At 36.7% G+C, this 24215-nt stretch overlaps 1 protein-coding gene across 15 annotated transcripts in view; it reads right to left on the reverse strand.

The window, feature by feature from the left end:
• dlg1a (discs large MAGUK scaffold protein 1a) overlaps nt 1-24215 on the reverse strand; it is a 525807-nt gene that overhangs the window by 388658 nt on the left and 112934 nt on the right. The window contains exon 1 of one of the 15 annotated variants that reach the window (XM_051923939.1): nt 5400-5537. The exons of 13 other annotated variants lie outside the window; for them this stretch is intronic. In XM_051923939.1, the coding sequence (XP_051779899.1) occupies nt 5400-5501 (102 nt within the window). In that variant the 5' untranslated portion in view covers nt 5502-5537. Of the gene's footprint in view, nt 1-5399; nt 5538-24215 lie in introns of those variants that run through there. One more of the 15 variants, XM_051923936.1, reaches the window with a different exon arrangement.

Genomic DNA, 24215 nt, shown 5'->3' on the forward strand with positions numbered 1-24215 from the left:
TAATGCCATATGCATTATGGATATTTTTTTAAACATATTTTACTAGTTGAAAGTATATATTTTAAAGAAATCTTATTTTTTTCAGTATTTATGGTCACTGAACAATAAGCTTACAGAATTTCCTTTCATTAATAAAAAAAATAAACAGTTAACACCTCTATAGTTTGACTATAAAAATACACTTTAGTATTGGACATAAGGCTTCTATGCATCTTTTCATGCGGGAGCTTAGTGTGAAAAGTTTTTTAAAGGGATAAAAAGAAAAAAAAATCTGAATCGGTATTGGAATTGACAGATTAAGTAACATGAAAAATTGGTGAGTGGTATCAGCCTAAAAAAACCTGATTGGAGCATCCCTAGTAGACATACTAGAGATGCATGCACAATAATGTCTTGTGTCTGTAAGCATACTAATGAAGGTAACACCAAATAAGTTATTTGCTTTAAAAATATTTCACATTCATCTGTAAAATGACACCAATTAAACACATCTTTGTCAAAAATCAAATTTCAACCTGATACAAGTATTAACTAGGACATAAAACATAGCTGTAAAAATATTTACTTTAATATACTGCAAATACATCAAAGAGCGGGTAGCACTGTTGCCTCATGGATCCATCATACTGGGCTCAAATCCCACAACCAGACATCATCCATGTGGAATTTCTATGTTCTCTTTATGTCTGCCCCATTTTCCACTTAAATCCCAAAATGCGTGCTGTTAGATTAATTAGCAAATTCTAACCGGCCAGTAAGTGTGAGCCCTGCAATGGATTGCCACCGAGGATCTAACTCACTGCAATCCTGATTTGGATTAAGTGGGTTTAAAAATTATAAGAGAAACACCAAAAATGTTACCTTAAAGAAAACCCAGCATTAATATAAATTACAAGCACAATGTAAGGAGTAAACTAAAATATATATAGTGCCCTCCATAATGTTTTGGACAAAGACACATTTTCCTTGATTTATCCCTCTGTTCTACAGTTTAAAATTACAAATCAAACAATTCAGATATGATTAAAGTGCACATTGTAGACTTTATAATTAATAGGTATTTGGATACATTTCAGTCACACCATGTATTCTGAGAAATTTTTGGTTTAGAATATGAAACCAAAGGAGTCAAATAAAATTGCAAATAATATTTAAACTTCCTCAAAGGAAATCCTACATAAGATCATTCATACACTGCCCAAATAAGGCTGGTGACGGTCAAAGCTTGTTCCTATCCTGTACAAGCTGTCAGTCCATCACATACCACGTTCACTCATAGTAGGATCAATTTAGAGTACTGAATAAACCTAATACACACTACAGTGGGATGCAGTAGGAAAATGCTGAATTACAAACACACATACCAGACCTGATGGTAATGTGTAAAATCCACACTTATAGAGAAAAGGCAGAGATTTGAACCCACAACTACTGAGCTTTAAAGCAGCAGCATTAATCACTCTGCTGCCAGATCATCTACAAACTGTGAATCCTTGTTAGTGGAGAAAGCACCATTTGTGGTATGTGAGGGACAAGAGCACACCTTGTTTGATGCTCTATTAAAACAGTGTAACTGTGCCTTCAAAAGCAAATGAATCCACAAACCACAAAGCCTGTACTATCATGGCCAAAATGTTTAAATTGCATAATTATTATGGATGGGAAGAGAGTACAAGTATTAAACAAACAGTACTGAGAAAAATGTTTTGCCCCTTTGTGGATATCCTTTATTTTTGTGTACTTTTCACAATAAATGGTCTCAGATCTTTAGATAAAATATAATGACAGGTAATGGGGACCAGAGTAAACATAAAACACACATTTCTAAACTGCTACTTAACCTATTTAAGTAATAGTTATCCAACTCAATTACTGTACGGGTGAACATTACTCTCTCCAATAGAAGACCAAATTTAATTGATAATTACACTCAGCTGACTAGACACAGCCAAACCTGATGAATTAAAACCTCACCTTGTTCATTCTTATTAAAATGGTTAAGTAATCACTATAACGTGTCTAGAAGAACAATTTGCCTTGATAAAATGAAATACCAGTAGAGAGAAGGAAAAACATTATTGGAACAGTAAAAGAAGTACTACAAAGCCATATCTATAGCTCTGGAACTCTAACAAACGAAAGTTAAAGATGTTATTCTTAAAATGTGTTAACATTTGGAACAATGATGAGTCTTGCCAGCACAGGCCAGTCTGCCAAATTTTTCCCAAGGGCATAGCGACAACTCAGTCAGGTCAGACAGGATCTCAGAAGATCAAGGAAATGTGGGCCTCTCTAGACACATCTACAGTCAGTGTTCCAAAGTGCACAATAAGAAAGAGAATGGCTATGAATCTCGCTTCATAAACACCTGGATGATCCCAAGCCTTTCAGAATATTCACCTATGGGCAAAAGAGTCAAAAGTAGAACCCTTTGGATGATACAAGTCCAACTAATGTCCAGCATAAAGTTAATAAGGCTTATGATATTAAGAGCATTATGCCTACCATAAAACATGGGGCTGGTAGCATGATGAGGTAGGGATGCTTTGTTGCCTCAGGGCCTGGACAACTTGCCGAATTGAAATTACAAATTCTGAACTTTGCCAGAACATTTAAAAAAAAAAAAAAAAAAAAAAAAAGTGTAGTCATTTGTATGTGACCTGAACTTAAGCATAACTGGGATATGCAGCAGAATAATGCCAGAAAACACACAAGCAAGTCCTAAATGACTCCGAAGAAACAAAAATAAGATTTGGATTGGCAAAGTCCTGAGCTGAACCCAACAGAGATGGTTTGGCAAAGTGCAGTTCACACGTGCAAAACTACATATGAGTATGATTGAAAGCAGTTTTGCAAATAAAAAAATTCCTTAACAGCAATGCAAAACAGTGATATCAAACTAAAAGAACCATTTACTGTAAATGTGATTATTTCTGCCAAGGTACTGCTATTATATATTAAACCTATAGGGGCAATAGAGGAGACAGAGGTGATGGATAACTTTGTTCCTTGAAAACCAGAATGTAATGATTTAAAAACTGTAATGTATTCACTCTGGTTCCATTCTCTAATATTTTATTTTCTCTAAAGGTCTCTGGTCATTCATTGTGTAAAATATGCAAAAAACAGAATATTTGGAAGAGGGAAAATTATTTTATACAGCAATGTACATATAAGTGGTATTATTTCTCAGGAGCCATTTTTCTTAATGCTTCTAAGACTTTCAGTCCTGTTGGATTAAAGTTAAACTCTTTTTCGTTCTGGTCTTCAAGATTTCTTTAGGTGTGAGTTTCCACACTTATGCTCAAAATGAAAATGCATAAACTATAATGGCCTTTAATTTGCAAATACACTTTTAAAAAACACTCGGACAGCTTGAAATCCATTTAACCCTAAAGTATGCTTTAGTCCTCACACCAAGTTTAAGTTCAACAAGTTATAGTCCTGTCAGTTAATCAGGTGTATCAAAAGTACTATGTAAGTAAGCAAGTGCTTGACTAATATTTTCAAAAATCCATTCATCCATTTTCAAAGCCCACTTATCCAGGACAGGGTTACGGAGAAGCTGGAGTCTACCCCAACAAGCTATTGATATCTCTATCAGGAGCCAATTTAACATAGTAAATCCACTGTGGGAAGAAACTTAAAATTGCAGGTGAAACATATGTGAACACAAACAACTCAAAAATCCAAACACATTAAAAAAAAATTAACAAGACAAAAAAAAACAATTTTATACTGCTCAGCCTAATTTTTAAAGGGGGCAATTCTCTGGAAACTAAAATGACCATATATATATCATTTCCTCAAACTTGAATGACTGAAAAATCCACCAATATATAAATTTAGAAACTTTTACATGAGACATCACTTTAAACTAGAACATGGAAAGTAAACATGTCAAATTTGAGGCAAATGTATAATACAAATTTTAAAACAGTCATAAATTCAATTTTGAACAGTTAATCTAAAAGGGTTGGGGGTTAATCAGTTTAATAGTTAGCTGTACTAGATCAGGCAAAATATTCACCTGTCACATCATCATCATAATAAACTCTAAATTATAAAATTTAAAATATATACACAACATATGAAAACTAACCAAAACCTACTGTAAATTTATAAAAGAAAATGTTTAAACTAACTTATTCTATTATAAAAATCTATTTTTTATTTTGTTTTACTTTTTTTATATCTTAAATTGATAGCCACCTTTTCATTTGCTAAAGCAGCAAAACAATATCACTGATAAGAAGGCACTTTACAGTGATGTATTGTGCAAGGGTGGAACAGGGGGCAGGTGTCATTCTGTATATAATACAGTAAATAATTTTTACATTTTTTCTTTCTTATTCTGTTTTCAGATATATACATACACACTTCACACTGACATAGACAGACATTCAGGGTGTTCATACCTAGATGGAAAAACAGCCAAATAACACTAAATATAGAGATATCTATTACAGTGCAAGTACTGACAATACAAAAAATGTATATTTGCACCACTGTTTTAAAACGAGTTATTTAATCAGCACGTCAACTACATTCCATAACTAAAATGAACATCGACTTTAAAATGAAGGCAATAATTCTTAATAAAGCGGGTCGTCTTTGGGGTTGTCATTATACCTCAAGTATAATAAACCTTCACTCAACTTGTTATACTTGGCCCAAAATTAAAACAGACGCTTGTAATATATGACTTATTAGGAGCGAATTCATTTAAAATAATTGACATTATAATAAAATCATCAACAATATTCCCCGTCTCCTTCCATTTTCTGTTCCTGTTTCTATCACTACAATATCGTCGGGAACAGGAGCAGCTCTAGTCGTGCGTAAGCCAGGCCGTCCCAGGGTGCACTCGCTTTCACATCCACTCATACTCATACACACTCATAGCCAATTTTGAGTTACTGTTTGAAAAACTCAGCATTTATTTGCTTTATTGAATGAAACCGATCTACCCGGCAAAAGCCGACAGTTACATAGGAGGAACTTAAACTCCACACAGGCAGTGCTAGACTTTCTACAGCTGCGTCCTACTTCTCAAATGCATAGCACTGGAGTATAATGGAGTGATCAACGTTTAAAGTATGCTGTGGAGCCGTCGAGGAGTACAATGATCACTTACTCTGATGTCTTGAGGTATTTCAGTCGCGAGGAAGTTACTGGTTCAGACGTGTTAGTTTACGAGTGAAATTAGTCGATCCACTCTGCTATTTTTCATCACCAATGTTTTCGTGCAGTGCTTATGAAACAGCCATCGTTTGCGATGGTTATACTGTATCCGAGTCTGCCGGACTACGCATTTTTCGAATCGCATTAAATCGCAGCTGACCAGTAGACGCGCCTTCATTTAAGGTACATTCAAAATGTTAATTAAGAAAACCCACCTTGCATCCGAACATGAGAGATATTGTGCTGTTGGTACATGCTACTTTACAGTGGCACAACATTGGTGAAAAGCACTCAAAGTTTTTGATGCTAGGAGACATTTTTCCAGCGCCAGGGCACTTCAATCGATCTGCAACTGAGATTCCAGAGAAATGCCTCTGCAAACGCTTCCTACCGCTAGACTTCAACATCTGATCTCACACCATCGTCCAAAAAAGTAGAGAGAACCCATTGCTTCTATTTCCCGATGTTTTGATTACAATTTGCTCCGTTATTCTCATATTGTCCACTTTAATTTCTTCAATTAAATAAAAAATAAATCAATACATTCCAACTCTGGGCCATTTACAACGATGCCAAAAAATCTCAATTCCGTGAAACCCTCGAGGCTGAACACACAAGTCATGGCACAGCACTCGACGATCAATAGGCTCTAGAAAGGATCGATACTCTTGCCAAACTCTGCAAAATCAAGAAGCGAGCACGCAGCTCCACCTGCAGAAGCACGACTATTGCCACATTTGTCCATATAATGACAGAAGGATTTAAGCGAAGGCCTTAAGCGCGCCTTGCTGTTCCGGCGCGCGGGGGGCTGGGGTGGGCAGTTGCTGCGCTGCGCGGGGCTCATTACATGGCCCACTTGAAATGAACCGAGTGCTCTCCCTGCGAGGTACCTTTGCGTTGCATTACTGGAGATTAAAAGCATTCGATTCTGCTTCAAAGAATGTCGGGAACACGAATGAGGAATTGAAAAAAAAAGACAGAATGTGGCAGTGGACAGCCGAGACCGGAGACTGCTTGTTGAATATTTGGTTAATATTTTCTTTGCGCGCCTACACTGACGAGTGGCGGCTCAATTCAACCAGAACGACTGCGACCTTTAACATTTTATTTTTGAATAGACGCAACTAATTGAACTGCAAGAAAATGTGGTAGTCATTAGCATCGCTAACGGCTGTGCTTTATTTAATATCCTCAAGGCTGGATTCACTGGCATAACAGACTGTCGCGCCTACGACACTCAGGGTCTTGCCGAACAGTAAAGTCACTTGGTGACCTTTAATAGCAGAAAGAGCATCAGCTTGCGAGAATACTTAAACTGTGTTCTAGAAAATAAAATTAATGAGAGTCGCTCTACTTGCCGTCCCAAGGCACATTTTACTTAAGCCTATTTGGCAGCGATGACAGACAGACATTTTTGAGACTGCTTCTGGAGATATTTATCCGTCTTTTCACCACAAAAGATTAGCTGTTCATAGAAAGTATAGAAAACAAAAAAAAGTCAAGTCGTGCAAAAGCCCACCTTTGTGGGCTTCATTCATTTAAGTAAAAACAAATTATAAATATATATATATATATATACACATACACATATACATACACACGCACACACATACATACATAGTTAGGTCCATAAATATTTGGACAGAGACAACTTTTTTCTAATTTTGGTTGTGTACATTACCACAATGAATTTTAAATGAAACAACTCCGATGCAGTTGAAGTGCAGACTTTCAGCTTTAATTCAGTGGGGTGAACAAATCGATTGCATAAAAATGTGAGGCAACTAAAGCATTTTTTTAACACAATCCCTTCATTTCAGGAGCTCAAAAGTAATTGGACAAATTAAATAACTGGAAATAAAATGTTCATTTCTAATACTTGGTTGAAAACCCTTTGCTGGCAATGACAGCCTGAAGTCTTGAACTCATGGACATCACCAGATGCTGTGTTTCCTCCTTTTTAATGCTCTGCCAGGCCTTTACTGCAGCGGCTTTCAGTTGCTGTTTGTTTGTGGGCCTTTCTTATGTCTTCAACAAGTGAAATGCATGCTCAATTGGGTTAAGATCAGGTGACTGACTTGGCCATTCAAGAATTTTCCACTTCTTTGCTTTAATAAACTTCTGGGTTGCTTTGGCTGTATGTTTTGGGTCATTGTCCATCTGTATCATGAAACGCCGCCCAATCAATTTGACTGCATTTAGCTACATTTCAGCAGACAGTACATCTCTGAACACCTCAAAATTCATTCGGCTGCTTCTGTCCTGTGTCACATCATCAATAAACACTAGTGTCCCAGTGCCACTGGCAGCCATGCCATCACACTGCCTCCACAATGTTTTACAGATGATGTGGTATGCTTTGGATAATGAGCTGTTCCACGCCTTCTCCATACTTTTTTCTTGCCATCATTCTGGTAGAGGTTGATCTTGGTTTCATCTGTCCAAAGAATGTTTTTCCAGAACTGTGCTGGCTTTTTTAGATGTTCTTTAGCAAAGTCCAATCTAGCCTTTCTATTCTTGAGGCTTATGAGTGGCTTGCACCTTGCAGTGCACCCTCTGTATTTACTTTCATGCAGTCTTCTGTTTATGGAAAACTTGGATATCAATAGGCTTACCCCTAGGAGAGTGTTGTTCACTTGGTTGGCTGTTGTGAAGGAGTTTCTCTTCACCATGGAAATGATTCTGCGATCATCCACCACTGTTGTCTTCCATGGACGTCCAGGTCTTTTTGCACTGCTGAGTTCACTGGTGCTTGCTTTCTTTCTCAGAATGTACCAAACTGTAGATTTTGCAACTTGTAATATTGTAGCAATTTCTCAGATGGGTTTTTTCTGTTTTCGCAGCTTAAGGATGGCTTCTTTCACCTGCAAAGAGAGCTCCTTTGACCGCATGTTGTCTGTTCACAGCAAAATCTTCCACATGCAAGCACCACACCTCAAATCAACTCCAGGCCTTTTATCTGCTCAATTGATAATGACATAACGACGGACTTGCCCACACATGCCCACGAAATAACCTTTGAGGCAATTGTCCAATTACTTTTGACCCCCTGAAATGAAGGGATTGTGTTAAAAAATTGTTTAGTTGCCTCACATTTTTATGCAATCATTTTGTTCACCCCACTGAATTAAAGCTGAAAGTCTGCACTTCAGCTACATCTGAGTTGTTTCATTTAAAATTCATTGTGGTAATGTACTGAACCAAAATTAGAAAAAAGTTGTCTCTGTCCAAATATTTATGGACCTAACTGTATACTTCATGCTCAGAACGCATACACGCACACATCATGTCTGCCACTCGTTCCCAGCGTTCATTTGACACGTTCTCTGAGCAGGTCCTCAGAAATTAACACGACACGTGTGCGAGTTGCAGTACCAGCAAAAAGTCGGAGGGCGCAGTGTGATAAAAGTTGGAATGTGATGTCAGAGTCTCGGTTTACTATCTACATGTGACAGAAAGTCACTATGCGGATTCTACGGGATCGATGTGTGTGCTTCGATGTTTGATGAATGGTTAGATATGGTGAAGCAAAATGCAGACATACAGATGCATTCGTGGTGCTTTTATATTTAAGTGTTGCATACTCCCTATCATAATGACACGATACATTTTAAAAGTCTCACATACCATCTTTTGTGCCGTCTTTTTTTTTTTTTTCTGCAACTTCACAACAACAACATAATGTACAGCCACAGAGAAAAAAATTAAGGACATGGTGAAAAGGTGTATTTTGTGATTAAAATGTATTACTAGGGTGTTGTACCGTGTTAGCCATTATGAATGTAGTGAAAAGTCAAGCAAAATGACACCTTTTATTGGCTAACTGAAAAGATTACAATATGCAAGCTTTTGAGGCAACTCAGGCCCCTTCTTCAGGCAAAATGTAATCTCGAAATGTCCACTTTAACCTCACAGTTTACTTTATCATTAAAGCAGACCGTCATAAACGTCATCCAAGTTTATAATCGCTACGAGCTTCTGGGACTTCCTCCTGACCTGACAGCAGAGGCAAGCAGCAATAGATCATCATACAGAACACATTAAATGTATGATATTCCAACTCTCTGCAAATTTAGAATCTTTAGATTTATACTTGATATCACTTTTCATGATGAAATGCATTAAAGTATGTATGTTATATATTAGTCCTGCGGTGGGTTGGCACCCTGCCCGGGATTGGTTCCTGCCTTGTGCCCTGTGTTGGCTGGGATTGCCTCCAGCAGACCCCCGTGACCCTGTGTTCAGATTCAGCGGGTTGGAAAATGGATGGATGGATGTTATATTTTACAGATAAATTGTTAATTTCGTTTAAATAATGAATACGGTTAATAATTACACACATGGGGGTGACACGGTGGCGGAGCAGTAGCACTGCTGTCTCCTAGGGATTCACGTTGCTGATATTCCCTGCCTAGAGTTTACATGTTTTCTTGCTGGGTTTCCACAGTGGGCTCCAGTTTCCTTCTAAAGATATGCAGAATAGTGCATGTGAGTGCTTGTATTCACCTTGTGATGAGCTGATGCCCTGTCTAGGGATTGTTTCTGCCTCGTGCCCTATGCTATCTGGAAGGGGCACATCCCTGGATTGATGGATTTAATCATTAAACCTCCTTTTCAGAGATATTGCGGCAAGTTGTCATCGGAATTTAATGGGCGTTCCAGGCAATTCACAACACAGCAAAGCCTAACCTGTTCTCACCGTGATATCTCGCACTGCCACCTGGTGGATTCTTCCAGATTTACGTAAAGTACACGCGCAAGTATAAACAGTACAACACTTGCGTAGCAGGAGCGTCCGCTGCAGCATGCGTCGCGTGAAGTGTAAACCCAGCCTTATTTTTACAAGTGAGGTGATTAAGACTTGCACAAGAAGCTGTGAGTGGGATACAAATTAATATTATTTATTTACTTATTATATTTTATATGTCACTTAACCTCATTTACTTTGTAGTAATGGTCAATGAAAAATTTTAATCTCACATCTTCATGCAGAATGAAGAGAAAGAAGTTAACATCATAACAAGACTCAATGGTGGCCAGTCCTGTACAATGGCAAATGATGTGAAAAACATCAATGGAAAAATGAAAAATAAATTTCATATTACTACTTTTTCATAAGCCACATATTCAGTTGTTTCGTTAAAAAAATGCAAAATGCATTTATTTTTTTTCCTTTCTATATAAAGTAACATAGTTACTTTCTGAATAATCAGCACACCAATTAAACAGGAAATTTAAAGCCTTATGGATGTAGTAACCTTTTAAAATTTAACACCGACTCTCCACATCATTCACTGGACAAGAATCCTGTCTTTACTATTTTTAACACAGCTAGTAGTGGGTTTTATTCATGGTTTTTTATTAAAAAAAATACTTTAACATAATGTTACTGTATGGATGTTGCTTTACCCTACATTACTGTGTTTAGTATATGGAGGTGTATTCTGTGAAATGAGGTATAAAAAAAGATTAATGTTTACAGTCTACTTGAAATTCCTAAATGGTTATTATTAAAAAAAAAGACTATATGCAAAAGATGGAATGTGTGGGTTATACAATTTTTTTTTAACTAAAAGACAAAGGGTGCAGGTTATGCAGGGGTGCAGGACATATTCAGGTGCAGAGTATATTCATATATACTTATTTTATTTAGAAGAAAATAAGGTGTGTGACAAACAAAACACTTTTCAGATGAAAAAAATGTGCTTATAAGAAGTGGAGAAAGAGATGTTTAAATTAAATGAACTACCTACTAGCATACCCCTATTTCATTGTAGTTTTATATATGTTTGAATTTTACATGTTCTCTCCCATACCCAAGGTTATTCCTCCCACACTTCAAACATGTATGTTAGAATCAATGTATATGTGCAAGATTGTGCCCTTTAAAGGGAGGGCATCTAGTACAAAGTCCCTCACTCCCACAAACATAAATCTTCCCCACAGGTTCGTAGTAGTAGATGGGAGTTGAGGAAACTGACAGATGGATCTCTATAAAAATGGCTTAAGGGGCTTTGCCTCAACACAGCACATGGATCACCCATCACTTCTTGGCAGGGTGGGGGGTGAGAAAGCTAAGTCCACCACTTGCTATTTATTTAAGAGAGTGGTTGAGAATAGGGAGCACCACTCGGCCACCAGGTCAAGTTCAAGTGAACTGGCAGGTCCATTACTTGTTCCCAGGTGCACTGAGAATCATCCATGCACAATGATGGTCAGAGAGACAGAAGGCATAGGGACACAATGTTGTGAATATTATGGAGAAGATTACGAGACACAAAAAAATGGGGAAAACATTAGAAAGGAACAAGCAACAGAGGATGTCAGAAGAAACCTAAGAAAATGAGAACAGAATACCTATGAGGGCAGAGTGGAACAAAAGCCAGCGCAATGTGGTTAAGTTTGAAATTACCAGGGAAGTGAAAAAGGGTCAAGGTGCTTTTAGTAAATAGTCTCTGTACATGATGTTAGAATTTGATCCAATGCAAGTAGAATTTATCTTTGAAAAAATGATGAGTATACAAGGTAATTTTTCTACTTTTTCACTATTTCCAAGATGTATGTGGATTTTTAATGGGAAAAGTTTTATTTTCTGAGAATACAAAGATATTATTATAACAACCTTAAGTATTATACAAGAAAAATATGTATGCATTCAGAACACATACAGAAGCACAATATAGAAACAAGCCATTAGAGGCATTGTACAGTGACTTTTACAAAGCATCTAAAAGGTGATGGAGGTATAGTAACTGAATTCTAGATTAAAAGTTACATTGAGAATATAAGATGGCACATATCTACATATAACATGAACAATACAGATAGGGGAGTAGAGAGGAGTGCTGTTTTACATGGAAACTATCTGCATTGAGAAGGTGTGCAGATGATGTCCTATCCTTAAATGCAAAGAAGTAACTGATGGAAAGTAAATATTTCTGTTGGAAGTCTCAAGCTAAAATTTTTGGCAGCTTTGGACAATGATAGACAGCTGGTCTGGAGCTATGGTGAGAAACCATGATAGAGAGCTGGTCTGGTGCTATGGTGATAAATTAGTATCAGAGAAATATCTTCTCATTTTTTCTGTGTAATTAAGCACAATGGCTCATTTTAACTAGCTTAAACATTATTCACAGATGAAATGGGTCAACTGCAGATTATGGAATATGAACAAAAGTTGTCCTACCAGCAGGGTTGCGCAGAGTACCAGTACTGAAAATGTAGCAAAACTATCAAATTTTTAAAACTGTACGGTACCAACAGTTTGGTATTTTTAGTACCAGAAGTAAATGGTAGGTTTAAAACACCTTGTGCTCAGCACTTAGTTCTTTTGCTCATTGACATGCTGGACACTCCAAGGGGAACAGTCTGATACACTAAAAAATTCAAGAGGGGAATCGAGGAGTGCGACAATGCAAGGAAATGCACATTTATGTGGCCCATCAGGGAGACTGGAATGAGACACAGAGGCGGAGTGGTGGGGAATTTGCCGCTTTGGTGTTAAGGAGGCGACGGTTTAGGTTAACTTTTATTTGCTTATGTATCAGTACTGTGGTCAGAAAGCGATTATAAACATCAAAGTCAATATTTTAGTATTGATTCAACACTATTTTAGGTGTAACTAGTAATTAAAGTCTCATTAAATAATCTACTTACAAGGTAAAAAAGTGTAAAATGTATTCATTTTCATATTAAACAGATCATACTAAAATATATCTCTGACAAACATTTCAAAATGATAAATTAAATATATATTCAAATATGATTTTATCACACCCCTTTTTACTATAACATAACAATTGTCCATGTGTATTCATCCCATGATAACTTAATTACAGATTTTATCTTTGTATTAGTGATCTCTTAAGAAGATGCAGAACTGTATGCCTTTAAAGATGTGTAATTTATTCACTGAAATGCATTTTTTTAAATAAATACATTAAAGATATATGTGAAGAAAATATAACCATGCAGGCTTATTTGCCAGCAAGTAAAACTGCCAATTAGAAAAAGGGATTTTCCTTCAAAGAAACCAACTCAATAAATTTTAGTTTGAATAAAAAAAAAATACATTTTCTCTGAATGGCAAAGAATTGGGCAAATACAGAATATAAAATCACTACAACATTCAGAACAGGATGATAATTCCTTTTAGAAAAAAAGTGTCAAGATTACATACTGGCAATCAGATGGAACGCTCCTGGAGTGAGAAGCTAAAGTAATAAAGACATGTACATTTAACACAAATAATCCAAGAAAATGGGATTCAGAAATATTGAGTAATTTGTCATTATACATGCAATTAGTTTATAATTACATACAGTTCTCTATCATGTAAAAATAAAAAATATTTTAAGATCATACAATGCTGTCTACTGCCATCTAGAGGATCCAAGAAATAAACCACAATGAGTTTATTTGCTTTGGTATCCACATTTTTGACCTACATAATAAATGTGTTTCAAGGAAGTATACACTGAATTTACCAAATCTGTAACAATTCATTATTTTGCCAGCATCAAAAACTGGTTTTCAAACATACCTGTAATATTATCATATCTCTAGTATTGGTAAAGTATTTTAAATACACTATCAATCTCAAGAAACACTCTGGTTATTCAGTAATGTGATCTCTTAAATGAGAAACTTAATATCTGTACTGGGGGGGCAAGCTCCCCTGGTGCATTCGGCACCCAACCCCCAGTTGCAGCCAGAATATTTGTAAAATCTGTAAATGTACAAAAGAAAAATTATTATTTATTGGAGTCAAAAATCACAAAATTCTATAAATATGTAATAGAAAAATTTGTTGTTATTTAACAGAGTAAAAATCATGAAATGAGAATAAAATATTGACTCTCTTACCAATTGGAGTATTCCCGTTAAACTGAGGTCCACTATGCTCAATGAGTACTTATAAGAGACTAAACAAACGATACATTCATTTTAACTGACATTCTTATAAACCACGACTTTCTTGATATTTTAGTTTATAAATTTAAAAACAGAATAAGAATCTAATGTGATGTTAGATTTTCAAAGTTTGATAAATTCTGAAAAGAATGATACCAAACATATACAGGGTGGGGCAGAAAGGACGGATGTTTTTTTACAAAATCACAAAATGGTTAATTTTTTTCTTACAAAGAAATTTATTGAAAGATTTGAGTTCATATTGAAATAGCATTTGACAAAATCAAGTGTGGAAAACAACATCTCTCATTTAGTGTCCATTATCACTGATGCATTTCTGAAGGCGTTCATGGAAGTTGGCCTGCACTCTTTTCAACATTACTCTGTCAATTTGGGCGACTTCCACGCGAATGGCTTCCTTCAGTTCCTCCAATGTACGGGGCTTATGTTCGTATACATGTGCCTTGAGGTGACCCCACAAGAAATAATCGCACATGGATAAGTCAGGGGACCGAAGAGGCTAATGAATGTCACCAAACCTGGAAATGAGGTGACCAGGGAAGAGAGGGCAAATAACATCCATTGATGCTCTAGCTGTGTGGGCTGTCGCCCCATCCTGTTGAAACCACACACGCTTAATGGTAGGGATGCACCAATACCACTTTTTTGGAAAACGAGTACGAGTACTTGCATTTCAGTACTCGCCGATACCGAGTACTTAATAAAAACATGATTTAAATTTACAGGTAACAGCTTTAGTCATATAATTTAACAAAAAAAACAAGAAACTCTCGTCTATCCACTGGGAGGTTAGGCTAATTAGCGACACGGGGCTAACACTGCTTGTCCAAATATCCGTGGTGAAACTAAACGCAGAGGAGGCTTGCAGTAGGCTGTGGATATGTTTTTTCACGGAGTCGTGTAGTTTAGGCAGCTCCGTGTCAGTCATGTAGCGGCGGCTTGGGATATCATATCTGGGCTCCAGAACATGGAGGAGACGCAGGAATCCCACATTTTCTACCTCCGAGAGTGGCTGGTCACTCAATGCAATGTACTCGATAATTGCCTGTGTTATTTTCACAGCACGTGGATTGTCTCTGGACATTTTCTCTCGTCTTGCAAGAGTTTGCTGCAGCGTGGGTTGTGTTGGTTTAGAAGCGTGGGTAAACTCTTTGTACTCGTTGTCGTGTTGGGATTTTAGGTGCTTGATTAAATTACTTGTGTTAAATGCGCTACATTTTGAGCCTCCTCTGGACAATTTCGCTGAGCACAATTTGCAGTCCGCCTTTGTTTTGTCGTCTTCATTCACTTTGAAATAGTTCCACACGGCTGACATGTCTCGCCTCACCTTGCCTTCTCCCCGCTCTGAGCTGCAGCCGGGGCCTGGGGGCGGGCACTCGGCGTCTGTGATTAACCCCTTACACGCCGCTCAAACATAGACATTTCTCAGACCGTGGTATCGGTCCCCGGTATCGGGGGACTTTTAACGAGTACGAGTACTTTAGAAAATGTGGTATCGAGGCCGATACCAGATACCCGTTTCGGTATCGGTGCATCCCTACTTAATGGGAATACGTTTTCATCGTAATTCAGGTAAAAAGAAGTTGTTTATCATCTCGATATAGCGCTCCAAACGATTACTGAGGCCAAGTTCAGAAGAATGCTTCCGAGCAGATCGACTTGGACTGCGCAGCTGGGCTAGTCGTACACTTTCCACATTTTCAGGGGTACATGCAATTTGTGTAGCCCCCGGCGGTCTTTTGTTCATTAGTGTACCTCGTGTATGAAGTGCTTTAACCCAACACAGGATAGTGTTACGAGCAAGAACAGCTTTATTTCTGTGGATATTGAAATGGCAAAAACGTGGCATAAAATCGTTGTACTTTTAGGCTTTAGGATTTTATATTTTTTATATTATATATATATATATATATATATATATATATATATATATATATATATATATATATATATATATATATATAATAAAAAAAAAATCTGCAACACTCCTTACATTCTCATTGATAATATCCAAAAGACATTGCAGGAGCACACAGACTGTCCCTTACTATTAGCATAATGAAGTGGGGTTGAGAATGTTATGCTAAAACAAATCTGTATATTGCAGGAATTACTAATCTGGTAATGTTCTACTAATCAATAGAAAAGCATTTACGTATTTAAGGTATGCCTGCCACTTAGTTTATGCCTGTTTAGGCATTGATACCAGTTGAAATACAGTATGACTTGAAATCAATGAATTTGAAATCGTTCACTATACAGTGCATTGGACAAGTATCTTTCCTATCTTGATTTCTCTTATTATTTTAAATGTTTGATACTAAATGTTTTCAGGAGTTCAACCAAAATATATGAGAAAAACTTCTTTTTTTAAAACGTATATAATTTATTGAATGAACAAAGATTTCCAACACCAACTGGCACTCTTAAAGTAAACATGTCTAAGTTAAATCAACCCAATTAAAGAAATCGCCACATAATCAGCTCTGTAATAGACGTTAAGCCATCTGTAAGCTTAGAATGCCGATTCTTCAAAACTTTTAAGGAACATTGAAATATCTTTGTAGAATATGTTTAATTCTTCGATCCATCTATCCTTTCAGTATCGCGTCAGCACCAGCAAGAATACAACGCGAGGCAGGAACAATCCGTGAACGGAGCGCCAGCAGCTCGCTAGTGCTGCAGCACCATGTAGTTAAAGTTTCATCTGTATAATATAATAAACATATTTTGTTGCATTTCATCTTAAAAATGATATCGTCATCATATGTACATACAGGCTTTATAAAGTGGCTCAGGTTATGCAATATTATAACTATCGCAAGTTTACAGTGAGGTGATTGTACTTATAAGTACAAACAGTTCTACAAGGAGCACTTGATGGACTGATTGAGTGCGTTTAGAGTTCTTGGGATGAAACTGTTTCTGAACCGCGAGGTCCGTACAGGAAAGGCTTTGAAGCATTTGCTGTATGAGAGCAGTTCAACAGACAGCATGGCTGAGGCAGCGTGTGCTTGAAGCTGTATACCGATAATTCTCTTTCCGATCAGCTGCTATACAGCTGTGATTCACACTCAGATACAGTGATATAAATACTCCGAGTGGTGCAGTGAGAGTAATATAGAAATAGATGATCCGATGTGGCAACACCTAACGGGAGCAGCTGAAAGAAGAAGAAGAAGATGCAGTGAGAGTAACAACGCTAAAGCAGTTATGGTATTTGGAATAGTTTGGCCATTCTGTGGACCATTATATTGTTACAGGTTAATTACAATCAGATGCCTTAAACTAATAAACAATATGCGGTTAATTTCAGTGTATTTATATAGCGGCATCAGGGATGTGGATCTAAAAAAGAAAGGATAAACACACAGGAACAGTAGCACTGCTTTGACGCTGGGTGCCGCCAGTCTGCAAAACCAAGCAGAGAACTTGCGTACAACAGGGTATGAGCTACCGTGGAAATGTGCGTGGGTTTACGCCATGCTTCAAAGCCTTTCCTGTACGGACCTTGCGGTTAGGTTTTATATATCGCGATTTGAACGTGGAAACATTCTTACGCAACATTTTTGTGCGTATGCACCGTTTATACATGAGGCCCCAGAAAAACAAAAGTTAGAAAGGTGTAAAAACCTAAATCCGTGATGGCACAAGACACTGGACTAGAGCTGCTTTCTCCATGAAACAAGGAAAAAAGATCAAAATCTAGATTATGGTGATGGAAAACATAATGAAAACTTCTTTTAAAAAATATTCACACTCACAACAATTAAAAGTGAATTAAGCAATATATGAAATAAAAACTCTAACTGCAATTATTCATTAAAATCCAAACTGGAAATTTTACCTCTGAAATGGAATGTCACAAAAACTAACATTGACTAAACAACTAGTAATCAAGACACTTGACTAACAAACAATACTGAATCTGAGATCAATTCAAAATTTTGGGTTTTAATTTATATTATATATTGATTTGAACCTTGCAAATTCTGGTTCATTCGTTTAGAATCCTAAAAACAGATAGCTAGATATATTTCTGTAATTTATTAGCAAGGGGTAAGGATCAACTGGGACATCAGCCTGGGAAAGAAAAAAATGATGTAATGTTAAATTTGACAGTGGTTTTAAGATTATCAGTCATATTTTGATCACTGTTCATTCCATGTTGATTGAGGCCTTTAAGTTTGGAGTGCATGCTGCGGCTGCACACCAAGAACAGAAAGACAAAGAGAAGATCACCAGCACCCAGAGAAGATATTTGTATTGCTCACCGAAATTGACAAGATACAAGATCTCTTTGCACAAAAGAAAATTCTGAACTAGCTACACACTCAGAATTCCAAGGGACTCATCCTCATCCTGTATGCTTTCAATAAGACTCTTTAAAAACACATGTCCTATTTTTGTGATCATTATTTTCACCGTTTTTTAATTTTTACTTTATTACAGTAGCAAGATAAATATTCTGTTATATTGTTTGATTGCATCAAGGTACAGAGTTAACAACACCTAGCTGGAGGAATGCCGTATTCCCACAAAGGTTTTCAGCTGAGAAAGGTCACTTTCAACAGTTAGACAACAATTTCGTCAGATTATGCCAACTAGTAAGTCTCTTTGCTTGAAGCAGCTGTCAACCTGCAGATAAAGATAAAGCAGCCATATCGAGTATTCATACACATACCATAATTAACTACAGCTACACAGCTTAAGCGAACCAAAATAACTAATAGAGGAACTTCCATTATAATTATGGTAATTGCCATATTCCCACAGGGGTAAGCAGCTAAGAAGAGATATAGAAGCACTGTGAGAGTGGGCACCTGCTTTGGTGAGTGGCACAGGTGTAGCTCAGGTTCTCATTTTCAGCAAAGGTTGGCAATTTCCCTCCATGTGACAACAGTGGGGATTTTACAGGCCTGGGGTGGATCTCACCATGGATTTTAAGAATGATGTAAATGTCATTCTTGTATTGACGTTTACATGTACTCTTTTAATGTTAGTAATGCACATGCATTCTAAAATGTGTGCCATATGGGCTTTTAAGTGTGTTTAAAACATTTTAGTTATTGTGCTAATGACCTCTACTTTGGATTCAAAACCCAGGAGCACCACAAACATTTAATAATTGGTCAGCAATGAAAACAGTGTTTTCTTTGTAGCTGCATGTGTCTGCAGTATTGTATAGCCACTAACCCCGTTACATATTGCATCATTACAGTAGGGTGAACTTATCTCATTCTGCTTGAGTGTGTATGTGCTTTCCTCAAATAATTGTAGGTTAGGTTAACTAAATCTAAATTGTCTTAATGACTGTGTTTCGGTATGTGTATGTGCACCCCTTCCAAGGCTGGTTTCTGCCTTGGGCCCAGTGTTACTGGGATAGGCACTGGCTTCCCATAAACCTCACATTGATACACCAGTTACAAAATAGATGGACGGGAAGACATACTAACAACTGTTGTCATATCCACTAAATTAAAAAGATTAAGGCCCAGATTTTATTTCTTAATCAGGAAATAAATACTGCTGAAAATCCAGCAATCCAGCTTGCAATCTTTTCTAATCTTCCTAGCTAACCTACGAGATGCTACTACTTGACACAGCTCATTATTCACACCATTGCAATTTCAAACCATAAACATATTTTTATGTGGCTAACAAATCTTTTAACTAAGATTAAAATTTTTCAAAAATAATACACACTGTTGTGATTGTTAAAAATACTTTAAATAGCAAACATCTGAATCTCAATTATTGGTTTAGATGATTGGTTCACAGAACCTCATTAACTGGAGTGCTTACAAAGGAAACATACAAAATGTTCAAAGCTATAAACAACATGTCTGTTAAAAACCGAGGTCTTACAATTTTCTCCATGAAACACTGGACATAAAAGCCTGGTGCATAAACAATTACCTTTAACAGAGTAACATTTTCTGCACAAAAAAAAAAAGTCCCTCCCTTCCACAAATGTCAATTGCTTAATAGTATAAAGCAGGAATGGGAAAACTACAGCCCATGGCCCGTGACAAGGTTGCAAGCAGCCCATGAGAATTGTGCAAAAACATTTAATAATCTGCCTTTTGTAAGGTGTTTTTGCATTTGCTGTGTCATTCAAAGAAATAAATAAATCAAGCTTTTACATTACAAATAGGCACAGACTGTAGCACTGAATTGTATGTTTCTAGCTACTTGCTTGCCTTTATTTTGCGTGTAGATTGTTAAAGAATACAAGTTTTCATATAGCTTACTTTTAACAGAGACTGGTTTGCCTGACTGCAGCACTCCTGAATGAGGAACTTCAGGTGTGTGTGACTCTGCTTCTCAGTGCAAATTAGTATACAGAACAAGTGGTTACATACACTAGAAGGCAGTGCTCAAAAAGAGCTGGTACTTTGCACCAGCACTTTCTGTTTTGCTTTATGGAGTACTGGGTGTTTATCCTGCATACTATCAGTGTTTGAAGTCAGCAAGTTCTCACCAATATGCAGTACCAGCTCTTTGAATTTTAACTCTTCAGAGAATGATCTCTTTTTCTTTCTCGTGTCTTTCTCACCTCTTGGAATAATAAGGTCACACAAGGGGATGGCTCTCCAAAATCCCTGCTTTTTGGATCCGTGAGACAGATTTTACAATTCATTCATCTCCTTTTGCTGTTAATGCAGACAGTGTTCCAGAAATCATGCAGAGGGGAGCAACTGAACTCTATAAGTTTACCAAAGTTTCTCTCTCAACATCTACTTACTGCACAATACACAGGATTTGTTCCAAAGGTTTTGCAAGCTTTCTGAGCACATCATATTATTATTTGGTGGTACATACAGTTGAACGCAGGTCTTTTTACAAATGAAAATTATTACAAGCAAATAAATAAGCAAACTAAAAGATATTAATTAGTCTTTGCAAAGAATTAAGTGTTGTGAAGACCAGAATCTCAGCAAATATTAACAGTTTGTGCACAAGCATGTTCAAGACTAAAGCAATGTCATAGCAAAATCACTTTGGTTTAAAAACTACCCCCCTTCACTGGTGTCTCAGCATTTCTCTTAATAGCTTTAAACCAAAGTTGTATAATTTGTAATTAAACAATTTCTTGGAGTAACTATATTTAAGTTAATATCTGTTAATAACTCATGTACCAATATTACATTTCTGAAGTTCATAGTCATATATAGATTTTATATGGCCCACTGTACTAGTCATTATCGACAATTTGACCCACCACCAAAAAAGTCTGCCACCATAGTATAAAGAATAGACCAAGAAATAAAAAGATTTATATTGCTTTCACACTCAAGGTCAGAAAGGTATACTAATCCCAACGTCTTCTGCATACATGGGTACTACATTAATATTACAAACACCTAACATCTTTTTAAATATATGACATAAACAAATCAATGCATTTTCAACTAATAAAGCAGAAATCAAGCAGACAATAAGTAGATGTCAAATGAGAATTCTTAAATAATAATCACCATACAAGAACACTGCATAAGCATACAAGTCTAACTCCCTTTCTATAAGAAAGTCTAAGCTATCAAATATAAATAACACCAGAACTCAAAGTACTTTACTTTTAGGTCCAGCCTGATATGTTCCATCCTTAAACTTTTTTTCCCATTATTCTGTTATTCCACATTTATTTTTGCATCTGTATAAAGAAATCAGAAAATTAAAGGAAATGCCTTTTCATTTCCCAAAAGCCCCAATCACTATTACAGCTTCATACTATCTGTTCAGCGTATAGAGTAAGTATATTAAGGTAACATTCCTAACCACGTGGCCGTTTCAGCCAAGGTCTTTCCAAGACAATTAAGGGATCACTAATAAGCTTCTTAAGCTTACAGTCTATGGCTAGGTCAAAACAAAGTTTTATTTTGTCACAAAGACATCTGTTACTAAGTATGTGAACCTTAAAATAAGTGCTGTGTGTGTAAATTCAAAAAAGAAATAAAAATGCAGAAAGCTTTAGTCATGGCAGTTTTTTTGTTCTTTCTTGGCAAATGCTAAGTAAAGTAAAAGTACTACCTGGGAAAAGTCAAAGTTCACTTTTCATAAAGAATATATATGCTATTTTGTGTATTGCTCCACAAAATTCACCAGAGTTTTTGGACCGAACATACTGTATTTGCGGTTAACTTTGTTTGACAAATATTTTCTTGTAAATTCAAACTTTTATTTTCGAGCATCCCATGATGCTTTTCAAGGCCAGTGTGTCATCACAGAGCTGTAGCAGCCATGCATAAAACTTTCACATATGTGTACTGTAGGCATACCCCAAGTCAAATTTTTTGTTGATGTTCTATCGACATTGCGCTTGCATGATGTCACTGTCCTATTGGTACTCCAGCCGAATTTAAACCCTGCAGTATTTTCATTTGAAGAGAGCTGACCATAATGAGAATATTATGAAAATATACAACGTGTTTTAGTTTTAAACAGCTGCATTATGGTTTTAATTATTGCTTGGTCTCCTATCAGGCATCAGCTAATAATGATGTTCAAATGACAAGGAAACACAAGCTCACCAGCTATTGTCTTCCATTTAAACCTGCATATATTGCACCATGAAGTACTTGTGTTAATACAACATTTTTAAATAAATGAGGACGTACATACGGTATATGTTTTCCGGCCCACAAAACATATGTATAATGTTCTCAGAAAACAAGAAACCTACACTGTGACAAAGATTTGTTTTGGAAGAATGAAACCACTAATAAACCATATAATTAAATAGAGGTGAGTTCCATTGATCTAAATGGTAATGAATTCAATATACTGCTAGACAGGAATAAGCCCACAAAACTATCTTTAACATTGCTGTCCTCTGTCTTGCCTAGCCCAAAATCTGGATAAAAACTTGTAAAGTAAAATTTTAGAAAAAAGGGACTGCTTAAGCAAATAAATGTTCAGTTGTTTTGTAAAAGGTGTTTTAAAAGAGCTGCAAACTTTAAAATGCTTGGAGGAAAACATTCATTTCATTGGACACTTCAATCAACACAGCAGGATGTCAGGTTTAAACCTGGCACAGAGAGGATATTGCATATTACATATTGAGGCCTGAAATGGGAGCCCTAGAGCCTCAAACCCCAGGCACATCTTAACAGACACAGTCCCAAATTCATATAAACATTTATTTGACACTGTACCATTAAACAGGGTTCCTAATCAAATAATAACTACTATGTGTACTCCACCTAAATACATGTGTATTCCTCCCCTGGTAGGTTTTGTCCTTACTCTTTTTTTTTCCAGATTTCTGAGACAGGTGGAATCTCCATAAAGTAAGAGTTCCACTGGTGGCTCCTATGAGACTCAGCACAACTGTCCAGCTGGACCACAACACCCATGCTGCCATGCAAGTGTGTACAGAGAGCCAAAAGAGGGATAGTGCCTCACATCATGTTGGGGATGCACATCACCCCTGGAATCCTTTCTTTGTGTTATGCGTCATCAGTATGAGCCTCTCCCATTGTTAACTGTGAGAGGAGAAGTACCGAAAGAATTTGGCACTCATATGTTTTCTGTTTTAACATTTTAACCTGTTAATAATAAACATTAACAGATAAAGGTGTTCACTGTGGTTTCATTACCCCTTCGTTGCAGTTCACACGAAGCAGCACATCATGAGTCACAATGCAAAAACTTGGAAGGTTAAACGGATTCAAAGACAAAGCACAGAAGAACAGCACTTGCGGTAAACACTGGTTACACTGGGATAGCTTAAAGTCACACATGATTCACATTCGCTTTCTTTCCTCCCTCTTACTGCTTGATCACCTTCATTTTTGTGTTCCTTTTTTCCTGTAATTGTAAGACAAATGTAACTGAACATAGTTGAAATCTCTGCAGGTAATAAACTGAGATACAGAGCTGGTGTGGAGAAAATTGTCGTTTGCCCATGAGGCATGGTAGCAGTCGTAAGTCGAATGGTCATAAGTCGATGACTACCTGTACTCTATTCAATAATGAGAAGACCATGTTGTCATAGAAAAGGAAATTTGACCTTGCAGCTGATAAAAACAATAAAAATGCACAAGATAAGCTAGTTTAAATGGCTAAGAATTATGCCAACTACCAAGTTCTGC

The sequence above is a fragment of the Erpetoichthys calabaricus genome, chromosome 2, assembly GCF_900747795.2.
Source record: "Erpetoichthys calabaricus chromosome 2, fErpCal1.3, whole genome shotgun sequence".
Lineage (NCBI taxonomy): Eukaryota > Metazoa > Chordata > Cladistia > Polypteriformes > Polypteridae > Erpetoichthys > Erpetoichthys calabaricus.